The sequence below is a fragment of the Fringilla coelebs genome, assembly GCF_963513975.1.
Source record: "Fringilla coelebs genome assembly, chromosome: 1".
NCBI lineage: Eukaryota > Metazoa > Chordata > Aves > Passeriformes > Fringillidae > Fringilla > Fringilla coelebs.
In genome coordinates, this window is record NC_140028.1 from 94,923,824 (window position 1) to 94,943,752 (window position 19,929).

General features: G+C 36.9%; 1 protein-coding gene across 1 annotated transcript in view; it reads left to right on the forward strand.

Moving 5' to 3' along the window:
- Positions 1-19,929, forward strand: part of CTDP1 (CTD phosphatase subunit 1) — a 95,916-nt gene that overhangs the window by 19,764 nt on the left and 56,223 nt on the right. Inside the window, exons 6-10 of the mRNA XM_084207947.1 lie at positions 4,863-4,953; positions 6,086-6,252; positions 7,807-8,892; positions 16,070-16,211; positions 18,476-18,706. Of these exons, the coding sequence (XP_084064073.1) occupies positions 4,863-4,953; positions 6,086-6,252; positions 7,807-8,892; positions 16,070-16,211; positions 18,476-18,706 (1,717 nt within the window). The remainder of the gene's footprint in view (positions 1-4,862; positions 4,954-6,085; positions 6,253-7,806; positions 8,893-16,069; positions 16,212-18,475; positions 18,707-19,929) is intronic.

A 19,929-nucleotide genomic window follows, 5' to 3' on the forward strand; every position in this document is an offset into this window, starting at 1 on the left:
TCAACAATGTGACATCATCTCATCCTGTGAGGAACACCACCCCTGTATGGTTTCCTTTCACCAAAGGAAGTTCTGCTGCTATAAATCTATTTACAGCAGTTCTCTTTGTGTCCTGGAGCTGAGATATTCTTACTTCATGAAAAGCAAAAATCTAGCAATATTTTCACATCTTTCTCAAGAACTTAAAAATATTTTCTCCAAGTGAAAACTTGTATTTGAATTATAACAGTAGTAGTCTATTGTGTGGGTCACTGGCTCTAGCTAAAATATGGGGTTTTTTTTCCTAAGAAGCATAAAAGAAACCTGCCCTGGTTATGCAAATGTATGGGTCTGAATCATGTTAGCAGGGACACCACGAGTTTAAACTATCAAGATGGGGTAAAAGCAAATTTTAGTCTTCTCTGTCAGAAGAGCATTTTCTCCTCAAACTTCCCTTTATCAAGTCTGTTGGTCTAGAGATAATATAATTAATGCTATTTTAGGTTATAACTCTGTCAAACTATCCATACTGCTGTTCCACGTCTCCTAGTTTTTTTTAAGTTGTCTTTCACATTTGCTTTTTTTTTTTTTTTTTTTTGGTCAGGAGTGTTTTGAACAACAATGTCCCAGTAATCCGACTTTTTGGCAAGAAAGGATGATTCCAAAATAGTTAGAGAGCTAGCTATCCTAATAGCTATCCTAGTTAGCTCAGAAACACTTTAGGAAAAAAAATATAATCAAACAATGCTTGATGCATGTTAAATACCATACAAGACACTTGTTATGAGAATTGTAAGAGACTTCTGAATGACAACATATAATATTTCTGTGATCAAAATGTGATGTTTATTTGTGGTCTCCAGCTAATACTCGTGTCCTGTCCTGCCAGTCCAAGTGAATATTTCTATGTTGATCAGTCTTTGACCATAATTTGAAGAATCTTCCTAATGCTTTGTCAGTCTTGGTGTTGTGTACTGCTAATGCATGAACAATTCTGTGCCTTTCTGTCCTTCTTAGAATGTGTTTTTATTTTCTGTGGCAAAAGAGGAATAGTTTTCTTAGCACTGGGTTTAAATACAAGTGAGGGGACAGTCTTCCTCACTTGGATCTGTGTGGCATGATCTACCCTAAGGTCAGAAGCTGTATAGGAAATGGCATTCAGAGCCAGGGAGGAGTTGCAGAGGTGGTTAACTCAGGATGCCTAAGTGCTTTCCCTGTCTTCTCTCAATGTGGGATTTGGTCCTCTGCCTGTTTTAGTCTCTGAGCTCCAATATGGATTACCATGCAGTGCCTGTGCTGCCACACTGCATGGTAATCCTCACTGGGGCCCAGAGACTAAAATGGGCTGACACTTACTGAGGTCATCATGCTCAAGCTACCCCCTTTATTCCGTAGAGGGAATAGCCACCAAATTAGGGTATTGCTGCTTCCTGTCACCAACAGACTTCTGGATTTCTGCCTGAAGCTGTTTAACCTCATCAAAAGCACTCAAATTGCAAGTGGGTTATTTGTGCAGTGCTGGTGATTGTTTCAGCTGAAGTCTGTGGACAAGCACTGGATGCAGCCTTTGGTCCACCTGTGCAGCCAAGATGCAGTACTAGAGAAATCCATAGCTGATACATATAGAGAACACTTGATGGCAGTATTGGTTAAATGGTTTCTCACAGAGCTGTCACTTTGATACTTTGTTATCCCTATGTTACATAAAGAAAGAACTTGTAATAAAATGCTGGGGATATTTTTCATAAGGAAAAGGTTGTTTGCTTAACTCCTCTGTAGACATCCTATGTATCTCTGTGAATTCTGAACTCTGAGCTGCTCCTTTCATGTCCTAGAAGGCTTTTGAAAAGAGATGACATTTTGTCAGTCCTTTTCTCTCATCTCAGCTGATTCCTGCTAGCTTTAACTGGGATTAGCTGATATTAGTAAACACCATTTATATCTGCTGAAATAATTTATATTAAACCCTTTTTTAGTTTAACATGTTTACAAAGTGATATCTGGTAGTATGTTTATGAAGATGAGCTTTGGATTTTATTATCTAGAGCTCCCTAGAGTATTTCTCTACTAAATAATTATTTTGAGCAATTGTTACTTAATTTCTTTTTCTGCTTTCTATAAGAGAAGTTTGGTATATTTAAAACAAATGTCAGTTTAAAAGCTAGTTGTAAAACGCCTCAGAATTTTAAGTTCATAAGGTATTAAGCAACAATAAAGCACTGTGAAATCACTCCAGATTTACGATGAAATTTAGGAAGGAGGACCAAGTTGAGAGCATTCATATGTATGGTTTGTTACAGCAAGTATATTACAGATGTATACAGTGTGTATGTATAATCACCAGTACCTGAAATTGTCCCAGCTTTTGAAAGATTGGGTCAACAGCTCTTTCCAGGTTGTAAAGTATAATGTCAAGTAGAACTGAAGGTAACCTGATTCTTCAGAAATTCAATTTTAGTTTTATTTATAAAAGGGCTTTTTCAAATTCATGTTGGTTCTAACTCTTATATAACTTCTCCTGGGAACTGCTATTTTACTCAATCTTTCTCTAAAATTTGAGACATCCCCAATATGAGTTAGTTTTCAACATTGTATCTTCTGATGGTTTTAACTTAGTTTTTACTTATTTACTAATTTTATTTTTTAAGAGAGTCTATATAAGAGCAGGCAATACCATTTGGTGAGTCTGTGTGCAAAGAGCCAGTGTGAGGTGGGAAACAAACAACTGGGGCAATAGTCTCTGCTACATGAGTCTACTGGATAGTCCTTCCTAATGTGGCAAAGGATAATTACAGTGTCTTCAGTTTCTTCAAGAAACTTCGGGGCATACCTAGCACAGTGTCTAATTTATGAGACTAAATGGAAGCTCACTTTGTCCCAGTCTCTTGGTCCCTGTCTCAAGCCACAAACCCTTCATTATATTTTCTCTCCCCTGTCTAGCTGCAGAGGAGAGTGAGGGAGTGGCTTTGGTGGGTGCAGGTGTGTTGAAGAAAACAAATGATGAAATTAGGGAAATGTTATCTGCCCTTTCCCTGAGATGTGAAAACATCAAATTGTTTATGTTGATTTAGTTGACTAGGGAACCTCTAAAAGAAACCAGTTTGACTTGGAAAGAACTTTTTAAAAAGAGACCAGTGCTGTTTTCTGTGTTGTTACTCAGGTAGCTTTAACCTTGGACTCTCCTGAAGTGGGCTTGTATCTTTGCAGATGGATCTTTGATGAGCTCTATCCTCAGTGTATTTTTAGTTTAGTGGTATAGTATTACTGTGAAGCTTAAGGAATGCTACTTTATCTCTAATCTCTGGCAGCCAGGCTTTCTGCATTTGGACTTTTTTAGTTCAACTTCATTTTTCTTACAGTTTTAGCTTGGCAACATTGCAGCTGAGTGCCTCACTGAAATTTTGCCATGTAATCAGTGCACTTCTGTCTAATTACAGCATAGAGAGTTCCTGTGGATTCAGACAATTAGCAGCAGAGAATTTTGTTGGGGAGAACAGCAACTTGTGTGACAGCTTTTGTAGTTTGTCAAAGTATATGTGTGTGCAGCAATAAATCTTTGTAGCTAATTCTCTCAATTCATTATGCCTAGGTACTGCAAGGGTCTCACTACAGGGGATGATTCTACGAGTTTGCAGCAATTCTTAAGCATAGTCGGGTGAGTTAAGGTTGAACCTCTGTCCTTAACTCAGAATTTTCTTGCTTTTATGGGTTTTAAGTTATTCCAATTACACATCAATATTAATTACATACAGGATCAACTTTCAGAAGTGATGACTGATTTTTAGGTTTTTTTTTAACTTTATTTCTGAAGTCCCAACTTAAGGTACTCTTGGGAGCTAGACTGTTAAAAGGAGTTGAACATATGTTCTGTGCAAATCTGAGCTCCTTGAAAGAAAATTAAAGTTGGTCCATAGAGCAACTATGTAGTCATTTTGAATTCTGTTTCTGGTTGTAATATGGCCATCATTAAAGTAAAAGACAGTAAGACTTGAAAAGATGGTTCCCAAGTAAGTATTGACTGCTTTGTATTATTCATAAAAATAATGAAGTTGACACTAGTTTCAGTATGAATTCAGTAAAACAAAAGTACAGGTTAGCATGTAATATGCCAGTTTCTTTCTAAGCAGTTATGTGGCTGTGATCTGCTCATGAAGGTGAACTTCATTACTGGAGACTAGGTTCAGAAGCATGTGCATGTGTGTTTGTACACCCAAGTCATCATTTTCCTAAATAATAGCACTTTATTGAAGATCAGCTAGCACAGCTTCTGATTTGGTTTTGGGGTTTTTTTGTTTGTTCATTTGCTTTTTTAAAAAGCACAGTCAGAAAAGTTACTACAACTGGGCCTAAATATTTCTAGAAGTCCCAGAATATATTCATTATGTGTAAATGTACTGAAGTAGTTGTTAGAGGTACAACTTAAAACCTACAAATGCAAGAGCTCCGGCTGGAACTGTCTCTTAACTTCCTACTGTGCTTAAATATTGCAGCACACTGCCGACTCTTGTGAGACTTCTCTGCAGTCCCTAGGCATAATGAGCTAAGGAGAGCATTTAGCTTTAAAGAGCCAACTATAGAGAGATAAATGTAAGTTGCAAAAATTGTGTGTCTATCACTGCTGTATCTCTTTCAGCAGTATTTATTTGGCTGTCGCAAATTCAGTTTTGTTGCCATCTTGAAAGAAAATTAGGTGGAATTTTTAAAATTAGTCTCACTGAATTAGCTACAAATACTTGATCCACTGTACTTTCTCCCATCTGATCTCATGCCTTAAAGTTGTCTGTTAAGCTGCTGTTGCGCAAATTAAAATAGCAGAAGTATATAAAATATAAGCAAGGAACAAACATCTTGAACATTAACTTTTTAATTTCTTTTTCCAAAAGGATTTTTGGACCCTGAAAAGAAGCTTTTTTCCCATCGGATATTGTCAAGGGATGAATGTATTGATCCATTTTCTAAAACTGGGAACCTTAGGTATGTATGTGGATCTTAGGCATTATACAAAACATGACAACAAGCAGAGAAGATATGCTAAATAAAATAAAAATTACTCCCTCTGCATTTAATGTGTTCATATCCTTCTTTGTCTGTCTCTTAAATATCAGCACCATCTCAGTAAAACTGAGGTGTTGGGCATTGCAGCATTTCCTCTACTTAATGGGTTCTGTGGTAGCAGAACAGTAAGTGTTCTGTAAGATACCATTGCATCATGTTTTCACTTACACTTCTTAATCTTGTAATAACAACCATATTTCCACTTTTTCTTGTGATCTTGTATAATGACTTTTATGTTGTGGAGTTTTTAATTAAACCAGAATTCTCAGTTGGAGTTTAATTCATAATTGAATACCTAGTATTCTGGCTTTCAAATGTGCTAAAAGCACCTTCTGTTCCTAGTGTTTCTTGAAATCAGGTCATCTGGAGCCTTGAATTTATGTTCCAGTCTAAATTCACATTCTGATCTTTTTCAGAGTATTCTTTCTTTTTTCAGAGTATAAAGCAAAAATTTTTTTCTAAGACAGATCTGTTTAATGCAACTTTATGAAATACGTAGTTATTGCCCCTCCACACCTGACTGTAGCAAATGAGAAGCTTTTTTTCTTGATGTTTTTTATATGCATCTTAAGTACGCCACCTCTTCTTCCTCCTAGGTGATGGGTGATATTAGTAATTCTCTTTCCTTTATCTTGGATTGAATGAATCTACTCTTTGAAAACTCTTCTTCTGTCTTTTACCTATCCATATATAGGTAGTGTATTCACCTTGTGAAAGTTGACTTTGGGCTATTGGTTGACAAAAACCAAAGAAAACCAGACTGAAATGTTGCAATGGTTTGTTCTTACAGATGTTTCTTGTTTTCTGCTTTTAGCCTTTGGAACATAGATTTTAAAAGAGCTGTTTCCCTTTTATCCACTAAGTTTAATTTGTTCAGAGCTTGTGTTTTGAATTCCATAATTTTAATATTGCTGGCTTTTTGTAAGTTTCTTTTGTAAGTTCCATGTACTGCTGACATGCTTATAATAAACCAGGGCATCCAGAGAAATTGATTTCATTGCTATATACATTTCTAAAACTGGCTTAATTTATCAACTCTTTTGTCTCTTAGAGATCTGTTTCCTTGTGGAGATTCCATGGTTTGCATCATTGATGATAGAGAGGATGTTTGGAAGTTTGCACCCAATTTGATAACTGTGAAGAAATATGTATACTTTCAGGGTATAGGTGATATTAATGCACCTCCTGGATCAAGAGAAATGCAAATGAAGAAGAAAGGTAATTAGATTGAAAAGTGGACAAAGTTATAGACATGGTTTAAAAACAAACATGATAGATATGTCATTGAGATGGTCTTAGTAATACTGCAGTTGTGCTCAGATGGACAATCCCAGACTATTGAAGTTGACAGTACAAATGTGAGTAGCTTGGTGAAACTGGACTGTTCTTACTGAGAGCATTCCTTCTGGCATCAAGCAGAGCAGAAGTGAAGCAGTAATAAGTGTTGTGGCCGAGAGCTGATGTGGAAATACACCAAACTCTTGAAGAACTTGTAGAGGGGGACACTTTCTCCCTCACACCCCCATGTAAAACAAGCTTTTTCTCCTCTATAGGTTTCACCTCTTCAGTCCCCTTCCTTGCCCTTGGGACTTGGAGGAATAGGTAATAAACTCTGGTCTCAACACACTGCTGAAAATGAATGTTGAAATCTGCTTGCCTCCCAGTCTAAATCGTGCTAATAAAACTAGTTTGAATTTTCAGCACCTAGTGAACATGGTGTTCTGGCATTTGACACAAGAATCCTATGTTCAACAGGCTCAGCAGTGTAATACACATAATGGATTTAGAAAGTACACATTGCATATTAATTGGTTATTATTTAGGGGCAAAATGTATTTGAAACACAATGTCATAAGAAAGAATTGTCAGGCTTTTGCCAATTTAGCCAAGGGTTTGAGGGGTTTTTTTTAATTGAACACTTCTCACATTGCTCTCTTTCCCTTGTTGATAGAAGTGTCCCATACAACAATAGAAGTAGTATCATCAAGCTGAATCAGGTCACTGTGATGTGAGACCTCTACACTTGACTCCTGTCATTACTTGCAGGGCAGGAACATGCGCACAAAAGGGAGACAAAATAGCGAGATTTCACGGTGATCCCAGTGAATGTTTGTGTGCAACAATTTTCAAGTCTGCAGTTTCTTTGTCTCTCTACTTCTGCAGACATCTGTGGACACATATTAAAACTATTCTTCAGCTTTTGACTCTATTACCCTTTTGCTTGCGTGCCATCAGCCTTAAATTAAGCTTGAATGGCACCTTTGTGTTGCTAAAATAAGTATGTCTTCTCAAGCACTAAAGTTAAGTTATTTTGTAATGAAAATTAGGTAATATGAAAGACATGGCTGTTTATAAATAAAGTTCTTGTACTGTAGTTCTGGATTAGGACTTTATGAAGAAAATTGTACCCTTGTGCACCCAATTGTTTATTTTCATTGCTCTAAGTTGTAATTGTAAAATTTACACTGCAAGATAAATCCTTTAATGCTTGCAGAGTAAACAAATAATTACTTATGACCTATGATTTAAAGGAAAAAAACTGCTTATGTAGCTTCTTTACTAAAGTAATGTTATGTTTGAAAGTCCTTTCTAGTAATCATTGACACCTAGAGAATTTTAACAACTTTGAAAAGTCTAGTGATCACTTCCAAGCATAATTAAATCTAAGTCCATGTGTAAACTCTGTGTTTAAGGTCAAGGAAAATTAAATTTTCATTAATCTAAAAAGAAGAAAAAAGGGAAAATATGTTTTCTTTCTTGCCCATGTCTTAGCAAACCACTCTGCAAAACCTGAGGCATTGGATTCAGCAATGATTTCAGCAAAAGATGTTGAAGAAATAAAAAATGTTACATGTGTAGAAGAGCACAGTAATGGTCTCAAGAAAACTGCAAAGGACACTTGCACTGCAAATGGGGGTACTTCTGTAAGCAGTGAAACATCTGATGGGGATGTGAACTCTCACAATAAAGTTAATGCCCAGGACTCCTTAAATGATAGCGCTGGTCACAAAATGGACAGTGAGGTCACTGATGATTTGGCAAATGCAAAAGAATCTCAGATTTTTTTGGAACAAGTTGATACAACACTTATGGAGAAGCAGCAAACCCAAGAGAAGACAACAAATGACTTGGACTTTGAACTGTCTAGTGACAGTGAAAGTGACGACGGATTGGATACCAAAAAGTCATCCACTTCTGTATCAGATAGTGAGAATGAGGAAAAGAGAAGTTGGAAGAAGTCCAAACAACCTCTGCAAGATGAAAATTTGGAGCAAGAGAGTTGCACTGATGTGGGTGAGAAAAAGGATGGTCTGGTGAACCATTCTGGGGACACAGAGTCTTTACCTAATGAAAATATCCAGGACAAAATTGATCCTGAAGCACAAGAGGAAAGTGAACAGGAAAGCCTTTGTGATTTAGGAAATGGGTCTGGAGACAAGAAAGAAGCTGAAACAGAATCTCAGATTAGTGAACAGTCTGGAATTACAATGGGTGAGTCCTTAGACCAGAGCATGGAGGAGGAAGAGGAGGAAGATGATACAGATGACGATGACCATTTGATATACCTTGAGGAGATCCTTGTGCGAGTTCACACTGATTATTACACAAAGTATGATAAATACCTGAAAAAAGAGATTGAGGAAATTCCAGACATCAGAAAAATAGTACCAGAACTAAAAAGTAAAGTCTTGGCAGACGTAACGATAATATTTAGTGGACTTTACCCGACAAACTTCCCTATTGAAAAGACGCGGGAACACTATCATGCCACAGCACTTGGAGCTAAAATTGTGAAGAATCTCGTACTTAGTGCCGATGATCCTGATAAAGCAACACATCTCATTGCTGCAAGGACAGGTAGGTATTTGAGCAGCTTTTAGTCTGTTAGAGTTTATGCCTAGAGCTCTTTTGTATAATCTACAGACTTTAATGTAACTGAGATTAGAACCAAAATGAAAGATTCTTCCTAAAACAACTTAGCAGCCTTTTTAAAAGGATCTTTCTCTTCTTTTTGCTCAAATGTGACTTTTAATTGTTAAAAGTAGGACCTACTAAATACCCTCTGATGCAATGTATCATATCTCAGTTTTTTGTTAAGAATTGGTGATAGTAATTGTCAAAGACTTAGAGTTGTTGAATAGAAATCCTTAATATTTGTCTGCAAGAAATGTTTATGGTCATCTTGCTACCAAGTTTATGGTCATCTTGCTACTCTTTCTCAGTTTCTCACATTCATCTCTCATGGTTCAATTTCACTTGGTATGGAATTCAAACAAATTATTTTAAGAGACTGCTAATGCCCTGTCACTGTGCTGTGCTTTAACTGTATTATTTTGTCAAAGGAAATGTAAGAGTTTAGCATAACTTTTAGGTTGTCTTTGACAAAGCTGCCTGGTTTTTTATAGCTGTAATGGATAGCAATGTACCATTGGTAGCTGCCATAGAGGAGCTACCAGTCAGCAGCTCTAGCTTCTAGCACACTGGTTTTTATGGGTGCAGCCTGAGGCTTGGTTCCATCATTGCTGGCCTTTTGAAATTATATGGAATCTAAATATCTGATAGTCAAATCCATGAAATCCAAAAGTAAAACGGCATGTTTTGAATCATCTAAAATTTACAGGTGCTTTTAGGACACACTTAGACATCATAAGCAAAGAAATACATTATCTGCCGCTTTTTGGATTTTATTTTTTTTTTACCTCTGTTCATGTGGGGTTTTAGTCCATCAGAAGCAGCTTGGTTTCATTTGCTTGTGTTTTAAGAGTCTGTATGTCAAGAGGCATTTAAGTAGCAAACACATATGATAAATTGAGATAGACACTTTAGTAGTAAAAACAACCTAAACCTCAGAAGATGGAATTAGATGCATTGAGATTAGCTGGGATTCTGGGTTGTGAAGATGTGATACTTGCAACAGTGAATGTGAAGCTTTGAAATCAGTGGATGCATCAGTTTGAGACCTCATTGTTTTACTACTGTTGCTGAACAGCTGTTTTAAAACTTCATAAATAGGAGTAATTATTTCAGCAAGGAATTATGCAAGTTTATCATACTTCATTGGAGGCATAATAGCCATCAGTATAAGAGATGATTTTCCAATTTCAAATCTTAAAATGTTTCATTTCAAAAATCACTTTGTTTATCTTAAACTAGATGACTTCTGAATGTAGCTATACATCAGATACATCTGTTGTGTGATGGGGTAAAATTGATAGGATAAATGTAAATGAGACTCTCCCAAACATACACATTTCTCTAGAATGAAAAGTGTTGAGAAATCCATTAAGGTATACATCATTTGATAAGGAGCAGTTGACTTTTTATTGGTTGGTTTGTTGTGGTTTTTTTTTTTTTTGAATGTACTGTTTGAGGGTTGTGTGTTTATGTAGATGCATCCATGCATCCTTGTGTTCTATTTTTATAAATAAATTATTTGCCACCTGCACATTCTTAGTGAATCATACTAAAGTACATCTGAATATGAAAAACTGTTTTAACTTTGTTTTTTGATTAAATTGGATATCGCACTAATTCCAGTTGAGGCAAATTGACAGTCATTTGTGCCTAATGGGCAATACTATTGTCATTTTTCATCATCACTTAATAATTATGTCTGTAACAATGGCAGTGAAATAGAGGCATTTAGAGTGAATAAAACAGTATTATCCAATAACCCTTTGTAAGATCCTTGTGGATTAACTGGTTCTGGTTTTTTGATGGGGTTTTGGGTTTTTTTTCAACTGGAGACTTATTCTGTCCTCTGGAAGATGGGAGTAGTTAGGCTGAATTGTTCTAATTTCATGAAGGGAACTTCTTCATCAGAGATTTTAAGGGTTTAAATATTGTCCTGTCACAGCTGGATTTGTGATAATTCATCTGTCAATGTGATATTCATAGTGATTCTTTCATGGTTAGAGAGCAAATTATTACAAGCCTCTTGCTGACAGTAAGCCATACAAATATTGCATCTTTGGCTCCTGTGGCAAGCATCTGAAGCACTGCTTGATGTCTAATTGCTGGTGAAAAGGGGAAACAAAAGCATGTCCCTTCTTGAGTTTTTTTCAGAAGTCCATGATGTGAGACCAGGAAACATTGTTATCTATACTTTTATCTTTTTATCTTCTTTTGACATGTTTGTGAAAAGTGATTCTGAAATACCTTTTAGTTCAGTCTTTTGGGTGACACCACTAACAGCAGCAGACTTGGGACTCTGACCAGCAGCTGAATGTGTATGTTTACTTTTTACTAGCTGAGATGTAAAGAAGGCACATACTTAATCTGCAGCAGTATTTGGAGGTAAATATTATTACCTTTCTCATTTTGAAGGCAAAGGAAGAATTTGGCAGAGGAAGTAAGTCAGTGTAAAACAGAGTTACACCTTAGGTTTTGAAGTGATGGGGTTTCCCTGCCAAGTGACCTCATCATACTTGGTGTATTGAAATTAACAGCTCGTTTTAGGTTGTTTTTACAGCATTCTTCCCAGCCTATTAGGATAAATAGTTTAAATTTTTTATTCTTTATATATACTTGTCTCTTTCTCTGCAAACAGGCTGTTTGTTTCCCTGTAGACACAGATACTCTGAATTCTGAAATTAAATAAATACTTGTTCCTGAAAAAAATTAGGGCTTCTTTCATTACATAGGGCAGAAATTACTGCCTGAATTACTATAAAATACAGGATCTTTGCATCATCTAATCAGCTTTCATAGGTCTGAGTGACTGACAAAAGGCTATCCTATAGTCCTTTCCACTTATCTATGGGCTGCATAAATCTTGCTTCAGTTTTTGAAACATCTGCTGTTTGCTTTATGCATCAGTGAACTGCACTGTAGGATGAGTTTTTTTAGCTGTGTACACACTTGACTAAGCAGTTATCACAGTATTTCATAAACCTTGTTATGTTCCTTCCTGAACAGATGAAAGACTGTAGTTGATTCTTGTACTGAGTTTTTGCTGGTGGAGCAGATAGAGCTGTTCAGATCTCTCAAAAATTATTGTAGTGTGGTAGGAATGGAAATACATCAGTTTAGGCCCCAAGTTTTTCTTTTGTTTTTCAAAATATATTTGAGTCCATGCCATTTCCTACTCCTGTGATGTGTCAACAGCAATTTTTCCTGAAAAATATTCAGGGGCTGTGTCTTTTTAAAAAAATCGGGTTAAGCATTGCTCTAAACTTGGCCACTGACCAGATAAGCCTGTTGGTTTTACAGTGCAGAGTTAAGCCTGAATTTTAGGCATATCTTCAGAACAGCACATCTGTCACTTGTTTTAGGTCAGTGTTCTTGCAGAAGAGGGTTTGATTATAAATCAAGATCTATATATATAAAAATTACTGAAGAAAAATAAATTTTTAGTGATCAGATTTTCCAGTCAGTGTCTGGCAGCCTGGTTGCAAACTGCCATAAGGATATGTTGATTTTGGTGTGTTGGAATCAGGAGAAAGTTCTGCAAGTGCTGCTGGTGATCTCTCCCCATTGTGTGCTTTGGTTAGTCCTGACACAGCCTTGAGCACTTACACTGAGTTCTGCATGGGTGACATTGAATCAGAGGCCACAGTCAGCTGAGCACTGTTTTCAGCAAGTTCAGAAGTAGAATTGATGAGCTTTGAAAATAACATTTTCTGATACTATCTGCTTCAGACTGTACCATCAGAGAGTAGATGGGATAAATTTGGCCCCCAGTTGCTTCATGTGGGAAACCTTCTGTGCCTTTTTAACTTTTTGGAACAATTTTAGAATTTGAAGTAGGGGAAGGTAATTAGATGACAATAATGCAAGAAAATAGTCTGGAAGATCGTTTTTCTCTAAGTGATTTTCATCTCAGCTGGGTAATTCAGATGTTTTTAGCTGCATCAGAAGTGCTGTTGCTTGGATGGATTAAAATCTTTTTGCTGTTTTGTGTTAAGAGTGTAGTTCAAAAAGAAGTTACACTGGGGAAAGGGAGAGGAGACAGCAAACATATTATCACAGTGCTATTTCTTCTCCTAGTTAAATTTGGTGTTTCACCAAATGTTGCTTGAAGTAGATTATACATGTGAAATCTTGATTTGTGAAGATGTCAGCTAGAAATAGGAAGCCCTCCCCAAGAGGACACATTTATGTTCTCTCATGCAGTTTTCAGTGTGCTGGCGTGTGCCATAGGCCACTGAACTTTAGAAATGGGGAGGAGGCAGAAAGCCTTGATGTTGTGGAGGTGAGAAAGGTAAGACTTTTGATTCTTGGGAGGTGGGTTTGGCTACAAGTCTGTGTCACCAGCTTTCACAGAATCCTAGAACATTTAGGTTGTTAGGGACCTTAAAAACCATCTAGTTCCAGTAGCACCTTCATACAAAATTGTGTTGTTTTGGCTTTCGTGTTTAAGTTTTCTGTCACAGTCCTGTCAACTAGAAGAATTTGCGTGACTCCTGAGCATACATCCAGTATGAAACAATCAGATGTGTGAATGCAGAATGTGGGGGTGGGGAGGAAGTAGCAGCAAGATGAAACACCTGACATCAGTGCAGAAACATGAGTTTGAAAAACAGTTGGACAAAGCCATCTCCTCATGTAACTTCACAGATTTAACATGAGGTGAAGATGCAATTTTACAGTTTTGTCCATGTTTCCCCTGATGAAGTCCAGAAGGAGCAGCATAGTGCCATCTATCCAACAGCATCACCAGCTCTGTTGTGTGTGCTCACTAGTGAAACCACTGCTACTGCATGTGGCATTCAGTCAGCTCCAGAGCTGTTATGTGCAGGACAATATTGCCAGCTGTGTCTGATATTTGATGCAGTATTTAATAACAAGCACAGATGCCTAAACTTCTACCAGACTTCTTGCTCTTGTTGCTTTTTTTTGCTCTGAAGCTCTTATGCTTATGAACCTGATTTTATATCCTGTTTATAACAGCTGTCTTCTTGCTGATTTGTTTTTCTCATGTTTTCATTCCTTTCTCCTTTATTCTCAAAAGAAAGCAATGTCCAAGCTAAGCCTTAAACTTCTTCAATCCTTTTTCTCCAAGATCTCCTAAATGATTCTTTCAGAACCTTTGCTTTATTTCTTATGAAATATACCCTGTGTATAAATTAAATACAGGTTTATACATAACTATTTCTAACTGCAGGTATTTCTACAATTCCTATTGAGGTTAATTAAATATTAATATCTCCAGTCAAATCTCCTTCTGGCACTCTAAACTGGCTCATTTCCAGCAACTGTTGCATGAAATTCTTCTCAATTGCTTTTGTAACTGATAATTAATTGGAAAACAGATTTCTTAAATCAGGGCATGTATGATTTCAGGGAGTACATTGACCTCCCTTATAAAGATTTTATGTTTTAGCCGGTTAAAACCTCTTGAACTGCAGAGGTGTGCTGGGTTTAACACAGCTGCAGTTCTAAAATTGTTTTCACTGAATCTTTGTTGGACAGTGGTTTTATTTGTATTACGTGGCAAAAATGAAAATATGTTGTCCAAGTCATTAGAGGTTTGGACAGGACTGTGTCTTGAAGTACTTTTTTTTGTGTTTAAGTTCTTAAGTTAACTTTTTTTTTTCAATGATACTGCTGTGGAGAAAGCTTTATATGTACAGCTCTTACATCCTGAACTATGCAACTGGTTGCATTTACCCCTGAAGAAATAAGAAATATATTTGTGCACACAACATTGTTTTCTGCTAATCTAAATCCAAGAAAAAAAATATGTGTATCTAGAGCAAAATGTAGCCCTGCTCCTGTATTCCATTGGGTTTGGGGTATGAAAGGTAGGGAAACAGAGGCTTTCAGGAGTTTCATAAAGGACAATTCTCTTGTTCTTTCTGTTTAGTCATTTAATCTTACAGATGTCTTAAACTGAGCTGTCTAACCAACTAGTTAGATCAATCCTCAAGTGCATTTCAGTTCATCTGTCTATCCCAGTGGATTGTAGTTCAGGTTTTACAAAGGGTATTAAATATTTGAGATTAGCTGCTTTGTCTCATCTTCAAATTATGTGAAGAAGCATTTCATCACAATTTAGATTTTCATCTAAATTGAAACAAGTAAAATTTTATTGTTAAATGACAATCATGAAGATGAAACTCCAGGGAACTCTGAAAACATCAAATTAATTTACTGTTCCTGCTTGCTTGTCAGAATTGTTCTAAAATGTCTTTTTTTTTTTTTTTCTGGAGGCTTCATTGTTCTCACGTGTGTGAAAACAGACAAGGGCTCATATTATTAGTATTATTATATTTTACTTTGTTTCCTTAGCTGTTGTTAGCTCACTAGTGTAGTTTTTTTTTCCCTGATTCTCCTCCCCACCCCACTGGCATGGTTGGAGGAGTCTACAAGTGGCTGGGATTAAACCACAGTGCTGATTTTTGTGCTTTTTGGCAGATTTATAGTAACTTTACTGAGTTTCTCTGTTGTTCTGTTATCCTCAGAGAGTAGAATTTGAGATCACCTGTTACTTGCAAGCTGCACTGTTGATGGTCTCACCTGGACTGCATCTAGCCTGCCATGTTTAGCTTCGCATTCTTTGTTCGTGTTTCAGCACAAAGGAATTCTATCTGCTTTGCCTCCATTCTCTGGTAGATGGAGGTTGGGTGGGTGACAGGTTGGGTTGAAAGGTAGCACGCTGTATGAACAGAGGGCCATGTGTAAAAAAGTTAGTATGATAAGTTAGTCAGGCTTCAATAGCATTGAAAAACTGCTTTTTCTTGGACTACTAACAAACACAAGTGAAGGAGATGTTATACAAAAGTGCACTTGTGTTGTTTGTTGGACTAACACGCTGAGAAGATGCAGAGATTTTCTGCGTAAATCTTAGCGGGCTATTTCCATGGTGCCAGCTCTTCAGAAAGTTCCCCTCATCCAGCTGGAGTCTGAGCTACTGCATCTTATTCAGATTCTTGCTTTTATTACTTGTGATTGTTTTGTTGGAGTGGGGAGGAGTGGTGCCTTTTTTTTTTTCTGTACAATTGATGACAAAATGTTCTTAGTTTTAACTATACACTGGTTTGTCTTCTGTGTTTCTGAGAACACTGTTATGTTGTGTTTGACTCTGTAATAGGCACAGAGAAAGTACGGCAAGCTCAGGACTGCAAGGATCTCCATGTCGTAAACCCTGATTGGCTGTGGAGCTGCCTGGAGCGCTGGGACAAGGTTGAGGAACAGCTCTTTCCCTTAAAGGATGACTACATCAAAACACACAGGTAAGTGCTGTTCCTTGAGGGAATGGGGGCCATGAAAGCAGGTTATTCTGATTTGTTAATAAATTGGTTTCTGATAAATTCAGGTGCTTATGGATTCTATGGAAGACCTCCCTGGTTTTGTCCATTTCTCTTTTGCTTAAACTGAAGACTGTCAAGGGATCAGGAGGCAGTTCAGTAACTAGCACAGTCAGGAGAAAACTTGTGGTAACGTTACTTTCTTTAGCAGTTACTGTTTTTAGCTCTTTTAATTTGGAGAAGTTGCCCTTTTCAGTTTATCTGTAAGCCACCAAATGGAGGGAATGCCACCAAAGCACGGGATCACTCATGCTGCCAAAAAATGTACATACTTTGACTTCATGAGGAACTAGTGAAGTATGGCATTTTTTGGTGAAATTTGGTAGTGATGGGAAAGAGAGAAACAGGAAAATGCCGTAGAAAATTCTAAGAAGAATTGGAAGCAAAAGCTGAAAGATAGGAACTAGTGAGAGGCAGTTTTGGGATGATAAGAAAGTGCTGAAAGAGAAAAGGTTAAAAGTAATTAGTGCACTGTAGGGTGACAGTAAATAGAAGAGGCAGCCAAAAACATTATTAGTAAAGAGAAAGTCAGACAATAACAGTCCTCTGCAGGATAGTGGCATGGCTGAAGTAACTCATTGCAAGGTACTGTCAAGCCAGCTTCTGCTTCTTGACTTACCTGTTTGGATAGACCCACATCTCTTGCAAGCATAATGGAGGATATTCCCTTCCATGTTTAGACAGGAAGGAGCACAGCATAGTGGGATTTCTGTATTAAACTGATACTGCTGCAATTCGCTATGCTAGAGATTTACTTTTTACTTACAAGATGCCCTTTGAGGGCAGAACATGGGTGTGTTAGGCTTTGAAGACACCAAAAGAAGAAACGTGTGGCAGTGAGGGCATTTATCAAATGCAGCAGTAGGTTGAGACCCAGGATCCCTATAAGTTGGGAAAAGACATGTAGCCTGCTTATGGCTTGACTAGGATAATTAGTATTTAAAAAATACTGTCTGATGGTTTTAAATCAAACTTTGGAATATTTGCAAGGGATGCTTAATTTGACACTGCTAAGTTTGCAGTAGAAACCTGGACAGTAGCTTGTGAAGTTTTGGGGTTTTTTTAATGTCTAGATGAATGTTAGTCTTCCTCCCTCTATTAATTTACTCTTCCATTTTACTGAAACATGATAATTTTTCCTACTTCTGTGTTTCAGTTACAATACCTCTTAACTTCACACTTCCCCCACACACAAGCTTCAGTCAGTAAGTTATCCGTCTTAATGCAAATACCTTTGCTTTAACCCAATATGTGCAGCTACTTCGGAAGAGATTTTCTCTTTAATGAAGCCGCTTGAAAAAGCAATTACAGGTCCAAAGCACATACAAACTAGGGGAGGGGAGAAGCCTGAGAAAGCATTTGCATGTAAAATGAACTTAAGATAGCAAGAAAAGAATAGGTAAACTTGGAATTGATTTACCATGTTATTGCTACAAGACTACTTCAGAAACTTCTCTTAATGCATCTGGTAAAAACTCCAGTTTTGTGTCACTTCTAGTATTTGTTACGAATTAATTGAATCTTTTTTAACATAGCATTGCATTCATGGGGCATAACATGCTGTTTTAATTAATGATTTTTTTTAATTATTCAATTTGCTTGCCCTTTTTTTTTTTTGTGGTACTTCATCACAATTGGATAGTATGCCATAATGGTGATTCCTGCAAACTGATCTCTGAATGTTTCTGCTGACGCTTTTAAAGTTATGTTTATAAAATGCAGCTGGGTGATCATAGGCAGTTTAGTATTTTCAAAAATTAGTTAGGATGACTTGCAAGTTAATACTATGCGTTTATTTTCTCTGAGCAAATTTGGAGAGCAAATAGAAGGATGGATACAATAGCCTGCTTTTCTCTTTGTTGCATATATGCAGATTATCATGCTTTGCTAATTGTGCTGTTGTTACTACCTGGAAATAATTTCAGTGACTTTGTGTTTAGACAATTTATAAGGCACACTTACTAATGTTTTAGTAATTTAAACATGACATTATCTTGTATTTGCAGTTTTCTGTTTTAAATTCAGTGGGACTTTAATGAGGTGGAGGAGAAGAAATGTTTCTTTAGAAATTTTCCAAACCATTTCTCTCTTCTGCTTTAGAAGAAAAGGGAATGCTCATTTTTTATGTTCTGGCTAGATAGCTCATTTAAATTTCTAATGCAATTTTTTTTCTGAACTCCATCTAACAGAGAAAATAGCCCTGCCACGTTTCCTGATACACCCAGCACATTTCAGACTGCTCTGTTTCACCCAACACCCATCCATCCGAAGTCTCAACCTGGTCCTGAAGTTCGAATATATGATCCTAACACTGGAAAGCTGATCAGGAAAGGCACACAGACATCTGGGCAGTCAATGTACATCCAGTCTCCAGCTCCTCCCATCACTTTGCCAGGCCACGGTGAACACTCCTCCTTCAGGTACCTAAAGCATAGCTAAGACTCACATTGTCTACATTTTTAGATTCTGCAGTAAGTCTTAGTCTCCTTATCCTTTCATTAAATTGGTATTTTTGCTTTACTTTGTTTGCTTTCTAAAAAGCCAAGAAAATAAGCAAAAGGAAACAATCAGCTGAAGTGAAGTCAGGATGCTACAATTCCTGATGCTTTTTGTGCCTCACTGAAGTGGAACTGGAAACCTAAACCAAATAAATTCAGTGTGGAGTTCATGTAGTCTAAAGAATGTTAGAGTAACTGATAGCTGAAGTGAGGCAGCTTTATGTTTCTTAATGGGTCTTGGAATACTGGATTGGTTGTTGTTAATAAAATATACCTGATAGCATTTAGTTCTTGTTTATAACATTTTTCTTTTCACCTAATTCCTTCAAATGGGTTATTAACTTTGTTTTTGAAGAATATCAGAAGTGATGGAAGAGGTATGTAGCTGCCTGAGTATTGTGAAATAAGGCCATATGGCTGAGGGCTCATTACTAATCCTTAGACCATTAAGTCAAGACACTAATTTTTGAGGAGGAAGAAGCGGTCTGCTTTTTGAAGTACAAAAGCTAGTATGTATCTGAATTTTGTCAAAATTTATGTTAAGCTGCAAAACCACCCCTTGTCTTAAGGATGTGTGAAATAGCTAGAATTCATCCCCAATTATCTAAATGAAAGATTTGACTTGTTGAAATTCTAACAAGCTCAGGAAGGCTTGTTCATTCCCTGCTAAAGACGTATCCAGTTAAAGGCAAAGCTTTTCTTTGTAAAGTGTTTTCTTTTTGTAGCCTTTTTCTGTTAGCTGTTTGTATGTAGCCTTTTTCTTACTTCAGCTTTTCTCTTGTTGTCGACACAAGTTTTTTTGCGTCTCTTGTTTGTGAAGATGTCCTGTTTTCAGTTCCTTTTTAACTTTCAAAGTCTGTCTTAGTTTACTGTCACATGGTAAATGAGCATTAGAATATTTAAATAATTGACACAGCATGTATCCAGAGAGGAGCTGAAAAGTTTTTGGGTTTTTTGATCAGTTATTGTGGAAAGGAATTTTTCTAGAAGTAAAGATGGGAAGGTTTTACCTGTACGTAATTGTCATGACACTTGTAAGGTGCTTCAGTATGATGGGTTGATATTAATAAATCATTGAATGCTTTCAAAAGAATAGATTTTAATGGTTTCTCTACCTTTGTCAACAACTTGATGAAGAGTTTGTC